Source organism: Salpingoeca rosetta (genome assembly GCF_000188695.1).
Source record: "Salpingoeca rosetta unplaced genomic scaffold supercont1.35, whole genome shotgun sequence".
Classification (NCBI taxonomy): Eukaryota; class Choanoflagellata; order Craspedida; family Salpingoecidae; genus Salpingoeca; species Salpingoeca rosetta.
In genome coordinates this window covers 678,876-686,698 of record NW_004754899.1, presented here as the reverse complement: position 1 = coordinate 686,698, position 7,823 = coordinate 678,876, and the positions used below count along the sequence as shown (strand labels likewise).

The 7,823-nt window shown below is 55.0% G+C and overlaps 3 protein-coding genes across 3 annotated transcripts in view; 1 reads left to right on the top strand and 2 right to left on the bottom strand.

Annotated features, from left to right (window-relative positions):
- Positions 1-578, bottom strand: part of PTSG_10263 (uncharacterized protein) — a gene marked incomplete at its 5' end in the record, with an annotated part of 6,989 nt that extends 6,411 nt beyond the window's left edge. The window contains 2 exons of the mRNA XM_004988546.1: positions 151-183; positions 510-578. Of these exons, the coding sequence (XP_004988603.1) occupies positions 151-183; positions 510-578 (102 nt within the window). The remainder of the gene's footprint in view (positions 1-150; positions 184-509) is intronic.
- A 129-nt stretch (positions 579-707) lies between these two features.
- Positions 708-5,864, bottom strand: PTSG_10262 (TKL protein kinase). Its single transcript, XM_004988545.1, has 4 exons — positions 5,557-5,864; positions 1,854-5,161; positions 1,222-1,670; positions 708-1,060 (listed from the first exon to the last, which is right to left on the bottom strand). The coding sequence occupies exons 1-4, from the start codon at positions 5,644-5,646 to the stop codon at positions 960-962; spliced, it is 3,948 nt and encodes a 1,315-aa protein (XP_004988602.1). The 5' UTR covers positions 5,647-5,864; the 3' UTR covers positions 708-959.
- A 1,300-nt stretch (positions 5,865-7,164) lies between these two features.
- PTSG_13012 (uncharacterized protein) overlaps positions 7,165-7,823 on the top strand; it is a gene marked incomplete at both ends in the record, with an annotated part of 3,767 nt that continues 3,108 nt past the window's right edge. Inside the window, one exon of the mRNA XM_004988544.1 lies at positions 7,165-7,790. Within this exon, the coding sequence (XP_004988601.1) occupies positions 7,165-7,790 (626 nt within the window). The remainder of the gene's footprint in view (positions 7,791-7,823) is intronic.

Below are 7,823 nucleotides of genomic sequence, written 5' to 3'. Positions count from 1 at the left end.
GAGTGCTATCTTACTATTCTCCATCTCGTCGTCCTCAATACACATATGTCTCCGCTAACATACTCCATCGCTGTCCATACACTCACATCCAATTAGGCGCGACACGCTTAACACTCTTTACTGCTGTCTGCGGCGCGACACCTCACTTACAGTCCCGGCAATATCGTGAATGTCGCAACACCACTAGTGATGTCGATGGTTCGGGGGGTGGTTCTGCGGGCGTTGTGTATGTGTGTGTGTGTGTGTGTGTGTGTGTGTGTGTGTGTGTGTGTGTGTGTGTGTGTGTGTGTGTGTGTGTGTGTGTGTGTGTGTGTGTGTGTGTGTGTGTGTGTGTGTGTGTGTGTGTGTGTGTGTGTGTGTGTGTGTGTGTGGGTTCAGTGCAACAGCTGCAGGGATCAATGTCACGCAAGGGAAGCAAACAAGCAGACACCCACACAGGGTGCCAACACAGTGCGCCAACACAGTGCATCTTTTCTGCTGCTCACGACCGCCGTCGCGGACGCACGCACCAAGACAGATTGGAGGGCGATGCGGGTGGCGTCCAGATGCGAGATGCCACTGGCAGTCGGCGCTGCCATCGACGCGCTCGTGTCAACAACAAACACAACATGCATCGGTGGTGGTGGTGGTTTGTTGTTTGTGGAAGAATGGATTTCTTGCTTCTTCTTCTCTCTTCTCTTCCTTGCTTGGCTTGTTTGGTTTGCCGTTTGAGCTGTGTGACGTGTGATTGATCTTGATGATGTGACATGAAAGCATGAAGCAGGCCTTCGCCTTCCTCTCTCCGTCTCTTGCCTTCCTTCTCGCGCGCACTCTCCTTCCTGAGTTGAACATCGCCCCAAATACACTTGTCACCTGGTCAAAGTGATCACCAACGACATGGGCAGCAAGCACAAACAGACAAAAGGACAAACGACAACAAGACAACACAACAGAACACAGAGGAAGAGAGGAGGCTGTAATTAAGCAAAGTGGTGATCCTTCAATTCTCCAAACGACGGGCGCTCACGCGGGTTCTGCGCCATGCACTTGTACGTCAGCGACTGGAACCACTCGGGGATGGCTATCGGAAAGTGTGTGGTGGTGTGGTGTGTGTGTGTGTGTGTGTGTGTGTGTGTGTGTGTATGTAGGTATGTGTATGTGTGTGTGTGTGAGAGAGAGAAGAGGAGAAGGACGCGTGGTCAAGCAATCTAAACACACACACACACACACAACAAATCTCACCTTCTTGCTCGCTGTCTTCGAACTTGAGCCGCTTGCCCTCCATCAAGAGCTCTGTGATTGCAGGAAGCAGTGATCCCCTGAAGTCACTCCCCTTCTCCTGCTCGATCAGATCCGGTGGTCGCTGCGTCGCCACCTCCCACATCAGCACGCCAAAGCTGAAGATGTCGGCCTCGAAGCTGTACTTGTCGCCCGTCAATGCCTCTGGTGCCATGTACAGCGGCGTGCCCACGCCAGCCGTCAGCGTCATGCTCGTCATTGTCTGCAGCCCAGCTTGCTGGCTGTATTGCGGATCATCAACATCATGGCTGGAGGAGGAGAGGCGAGTGTGGCCGCTACCATGGGCTCTGCCACCTCCACCGCCACGCGTGAAGCACTGGCGAATGGATCCGAAATCCGTAATCTTGGCGCGAAGGGACGACGAAACCAGCACGTTGCCGCTCTTCAGGTCTCTGTTGAGGTGGTGTTGGTGGGTGGGATGAGGCTAGGATGGGCGATGAGCGAGAGCACGTGCCTGCATGCATGCAAACACACACAAACACGCACACACACACACATGCGCGCACACGCGCACACACACAAACACAAACACAAACACACACACACACAAACACAAACACAAATATCCCACTCACCGATGCATCTGATCGAGGCTGTGGATAAAGGCCATCCCACTGGCAATATCTCGTAGCAGACGCAGCTTCAACTCCCATATAGTCATCGTCTCTGCTCTTCGGTCACTTTCCGTGCTGATCAACGTCAATTCCTCATCCACATCCTCCGCGACCACACCTGCATCTGTGCAGCCAACAACATCCCGCTTCACTTCCATCAACACCTGTTCCATATCCTTCCCCAGCAGGTCCTTGAGTGACCCCATCGCCACAAACTCCAGCACCAGGAACGGGCTGCCGCTGGGATCTGTGCCCGCACCAAAGAACCGCACCACGTTGGGGTGCCGTGTCCGCTGCAAAAACTCCACCTCCTTCTCAAACTCAAGCACCGTGCTCTCGTCAAACATCATCACACTTTGCTGCAGTACTTTGACTGCCACCATCACCGTGTCCCACTCCGCCTTGAACACCACGCCAAACGCACCTGCAGCCACACGCTCAACAAGCCTCAGCTCACCAAACCCAATCTCCCACGCCTTCTTCAACGCTGTGACCTCCTCATCCATCTCCACCAGCAGCTGCTCCTGCAGGCCAATGCGCTTGGTGAGGCCCCGATAGCGGCGTGACAGCCACGCCACAAACAGGCCAAAGAACAGCCCACCAATCACAGAACCAGCAGCAACACCAGCAATATCATCACTGCGTTCAACGCAGCGCCCGTTAGACGTCAACTTGAAGCCGCGGGCGCACGTGCAGTGGAATGCGTACACGATTTGAGGCGTCAGCACAGAGCGATCAGTGTGTAATCTCAGGTTCTGGTTTGACAGCTCAAGCTCACATTCAATGGGCGCGTCAGTCAGCTGGAAAATCGGAGGAATTGGGCGATTGGCAATCTCACCAAAGTCAGCGCTCAAGAACATGTCATGTGACAAGACAATCTTCGTCTCCACAACGCGATTAATCTCTGCTTGATGACGAAGCCATGAGTTGCCTGAGAGATCCAGCACGTCCACTTGCTCAAGGCATTTGTGTGCAATTGCTGCAGCGCGGCGAATGTCGACGACTCCGCCCAAGTTGCGAGCGAAGAGAACACGTCGCCCCCACCGCGTGCACAGTGCACCCGTGAGCGGCAAGTTGGTGCTGCTGATGTCGAGGATGTCAATGGGAGGGGCATCAATGGAAGTAAGCTGGGTGCAGCCGGACACGTTGAGCTCACGCAGTGGGTCGTGAACGGTAATGGATTCAAGACGCCTGTTGTCCGTGAGAAGAAGCACGTCAAATGCCTTGTCAGGGCACAGGTCAATCCCGCTGTGATGCGTGTTGGCGATGCGGAGTTCTTGTACGGTGCTTGCAAGCATGCTGCAAAGGGCACTTATGGGGAGCGTGTCGCTGGTGGCGCCGGGCCAGCCCGCGTGCAGTGCACTTAGGTTAAGCGATGCCAATTGCCCAAGTGACGAAACGATGGCGCTGATGTCCACATTCTCCACGCTCAGCTTTGCCAAAGGTGCAATGCGATCCGCGCTGGAGTCTGACAATACTGCCTTGGACTCGGCCTCAGGGGCAGCGTCAAGTTCAAGCACTTCCAAGTGGGGCAGCGCCAGGAAAGCTGCCAGGTCGATGCGTCTTACCAGGTGGTGTTGCAATCGAAAAACCCTCAACTCAGGCAGCATGTCGAGGTTCGGCAGTTCTCGAACTGGATTGTCATTGAAGGCCAATTCACGCAGGGCAGGCAGAGCCCTGGGTAGATGTACACGCGTCAATTGATTGTCATGCACATCGAGGAAGCTCAGAGAGGAAAAGGACGCCGCTTCGATGACGGCATCAATGGATCGAAGAGCATTCGTCGCCAAAGATGCCTGGTTCAGCGCAGACGTGTTGGCGAACAGGCTGCTTGGAAGCGCAGTCAGACGGTTGTCGTTGCAGAAGAAAGTACGCAGGCGCGTGTTGGACTGAAGGAGGCCACGTGGCAATGAACGCAGCTCGTTCTTGTCAATGAACAGGGCTGTTAGCACCGTCAAGTCTTGGAACACGTCTGATGCTAGCGACGTTAGTCGGTTGTTGAAGACTTGCAGGTGTTCCAGGGACGAGAGACCGGCGAACACGGTCTCGGGAAGGGATGTGAGGAAGTTGTTTGCCAAGCCAAGGACAGTTAAGCGAGTGGTGTTTCGAAATACAGTTGGCGGCAAACTCGTGAGCAGTGTGCTTTCGAGGATGAGGTTGTCAAGCGTCGAAAGTGCAGCGAACACATCGGCGTCCAGCTGTCGGATGGGATTGCGCTGCAGCTCAAGTCGCGTGAGGGCTGTGAGTGGGTGAAACAGGCCTGGGGGGATGGCGCTAATGTCATTTGAGAAGATGGTCAGCCTTCGCAGTGCTGTCAGGTCACCGAACGACACTGCTTGGACTCGAGCAATGAGGTTAGTGTCCAATGACAGCTCTCGCAGCGATGACAACCCGTTCAAGTGTTCCGCAGTGACTTGACGGATACGGTTGTCGCGCAAGCTCAGGGTCCTCAGTGACGTCATGCCAGCAACATCAGGGACGAATGAAAGGGAGCAGTTGATGATGCGGAGTGCGGTGAGGGTCTTCGCGTGGTTGAACCCGCTTGAATCTACTCCCCGCAGAACATCGCTGTGGCGAATTCGGATACTGCGAATATCGCTGAGTGGGTTGAGGTCGCTCAACGGGAATGTAGGAAACTGCGCGCCCTCGACAGTTAGAAAGCGACAAGTTGTCCACACGCCGTTTTGAAGCAGCCATTGGAGCAGGGGCTGCTGGACATGGCCATTTAGTGTGAGTCGAAACACAGCGGGAGAAAGCGTGCGAAGCGTGCTTGTATCAGCACTTCCGTTCACAAGGTCATCCTTGAACAGTGTGATGGTGAGTCCACCCCGCCTTGTGCCTGGACAAGAGCCATCAATGAGACTTGCCAGCGTGCACTGGCCTTGCTGCACGTTTGGGTCACTGTTTCGTCGCATGCGAGAGAACCGCCTGGGAAGGGAGCTAGGTGCGGTGTTGTTGTCACTCAAGATATTGGGTTGAGGGTTGTGTCGTCTTGTGCCTGGGAAGTTTGTGGGTCTTTGAAGTTTGCGTGCAGCCTTCTTTGGGCACCCAAAAGCGCGCATCATGCGTTGGATCGAGGACAGGTCAACTGTCAACCGTGGGCCCACATGGGTGTGGTTGACAGCAGCGCCGTTCTCAGTGTGAAGATGTACATCATCATGGGACTGCTTGTGAATGCCCGCGGTGGTGCTGAAGGGCACGCTGTGCTTAACCAGTGTAGTTTTGACGCGTTTCAGAGTGGTCTCCACCTCATCGCACAACACGGCAGCCTGCAGCATCGTGTAGGCGTGTACGTGTGTGCAGTGCGTGATTGTGTGTGCAGTGCGTGATTGTGTGTGTGTGAGGGTGTGATTGTGTGTGCAGTGCGTGATTGTGTGTGTGTGTGTGTGTGTGTGTGTGTGAGGGTGTGAGTGTGTGTGAGGGTAGGAGGGTGTGTGTGTCTGCAGGAGTGTGTGCGTCACTGACAGCTTTGCATGCAGATGCACGCTACAGCACGCTGGAATAATAGAATAGAATAATGGCTCAACAAGTTGAACAGGAAACGAAACGCACCAAAACACAGCAGACAAGCACACAAACAAACAAACACAAGTCTAAGTGCAACCAAGTAACATAACCACCACTACACCACAAGACAACTACTCGCTTCAAGACTGCACTCGACCTCTTCGCCGACGTCGAGTGCCAAGGTGCTGTCGAGGATCCCTGACGCTGACGCCACCAAAACGATCAAGGCCAGAGAGAAGACGGTCATGGCAACAGCAGTCGTATGAGGTTGTCGTCACGTCGTCACTTTGTTGTTGACTTGTTGAGGCCCACCGGGTTCCTCGACTGGTGTCAGGTCACTCAAGAAGTGTGTGTAGGTGCTCGGTGTCTAGGTGTGTGCTGTGTGTGCGTGTGCGTGTGCGCGCGTGTGTGTGTATCTTCTTCAACAGAGAACAGAGAAAGCGTTTGTTTGTTTTTCCCTTCCAGACAGACAGAAATTTGGTTGCCCCAAGAAGCCGCCAAGAAGAAAGTTTGCGGATAAAACGCCCTTGCGACATCAAAAGTCGCTGCTGCCACTGCCGCTGACATCAGACAATCATTGATGATGAGAAGCAGCAGATTCTCCTCAGATTCGTGCACCCACGAACGCAAGGCCCAGGCCGCACACACACAACAAAGCTGTGTTCTGTTTTCAAACGACGCATTGGCAACAGCGTTGTAAACACATCATGGTTTAGGTGGCCGTTGTGGGGCAGCCCCACAACACAACGCTGCCCACAACGCCATTCTCTCCTCTCTCTCCCCCCCCCATCTCTCCCACGCTCATACAGCTTTCCCACCAGCTCTCTCTTTGGTTCGAACCTAACCAATCAAATCAATCCCCACCCTTACCCACCGCACGCCCCCACCTCAAGTTAAGCACATCCAACCAAGAAAGAAGAGCAGCAATATTGCACCTGCTTGCGTGCATGGCCGACGGCATCATCACAGCTGATTGGCAACACTATGTTGATCATGCATGCGAACAACAACGTCAACCGTCGTTCAGATGTTACAGCAGCGCGTGGCCTACGCGTGCACACCGCGTGCGTGCGTGCGTGCGTGTGTGTGTGTGTGTGTGTGTGTGTGTGTGTGTGTGTGTGTGTGTTCATGTCCACTGTGTTTCGCCCGTCACACCTGCTCCCCCCTTCCAGGTTGTTCTTCGGTCAGTCGTTTCTTGTCTGCCTATCCCTTTGTTTGTGTCTGCGTGCGTGCGTGCGTGTTTGTTTCTCGTGACCTGACTGACTGGATCGTGGGCGCACCTTGCACCACAATCTGCCACAAAACGTCAGTCTCCACATCAGCGCCACCAGCAGGCACGCTGGCCTGTTTGTTTTGCACTTGCGAAAGTGTGCGTGCACATGTTGCGCGCGCAATTCTGCGATTGACAAGGGTTGCCACTCATTCTTCCCCTGTCTATGTGACCAACCTCACACACACACACACACACACACACACACACACACACACACACACACACACACACACACACACACACACACACACACACACACACACACACACCCGTACGCACATTGTTTCTTGTGCTTATTCTCTTCTGCGACCAGGGATACATCTGACAGTTGGCTGCAGCATCAACCTGTGACAACGGACACAAGGGGGCGAGCGACACAAGAAGACTGGGTGCCCAAAACAACTCGACGCAGCACGCACCCGCACGCGCAAGTGCAGGGTACAGCAACATAGCCAACCGCTGCACCGTTCCGCCGCCAGACCCTGTGGCGCAATGGCGCAGCACGGCGATGTGCGCCTCTTGACAGACCTGCTCACGGGCAGCCCATCAACGCTATCAGCGGCCGTCACGGCACCGCCCGATGGCGATCCCATGACTAGCGTGGGCGCTCATATCGGCGTCGGTGGTGGTGGCGGCGGTGGTGGCGGCGATGATGTGATGAAGCCGAAGCCCATATGGCCGACTGCAAAGAGGGAAGACAGCACGCAGCAGCACGTGAAGGGTATCAATGGAGGGGGAAGTGGCGAGGCGTCAACGGGATTCTTGCGTGATAACGCCGCCAGAAACAGCAACGCAGGCACCAGAGGGACAATATGGAGCAGCCTTGGCCATGGTGGCGTCGCCCGCGCTGTCACAGCATATCCACCGCTACAGAAGCGGGGATCTGCCCCGTCTTCTCTCTCGTCCACAGAAACAGCGACAGCGACAGCGGTCATGGTCGACGGGGGTGGTGCAGCAGACAAGGAGGATGCACATCGCATCACACAGAATGTTGATGATGGCGGTGATGATGGTGATGGTGGTTGTGGTACTGAGCGGTACGGTGCGCACCACGGCTTCGACGGCTGCTCTCTCGTGGATGCTTTGGACCCAATTGCCACACGCGCCTTTCCCATTGTGTGAGTGTCTATGTGTGTGTGTGTGTGTGTGTG

Coding starts and splice junctions, on each gene's coding strand:
- PTSG_10262 (XM_004988545.1), bottom strand. CDS start 5,646: ATGACCGTCTTCTCTCTGGCCTTGATCGTTTTGGTGGCGTCAGCGTCA. Junction 1,671..1,853: donor AGCCTCGATCAGATGCATCG/GTGAGTGGGATA, acceptor CCACCTCAACAG/AGACCTGAAGAGCGGCAACG. Junction 1,061..1,221: donor CGAAGACAGCGAGCAAGAAG/GTGAGATTTGTT, acceptor ACTTTCCGATAG/CCATCCCCGAGTGGTTCCAG.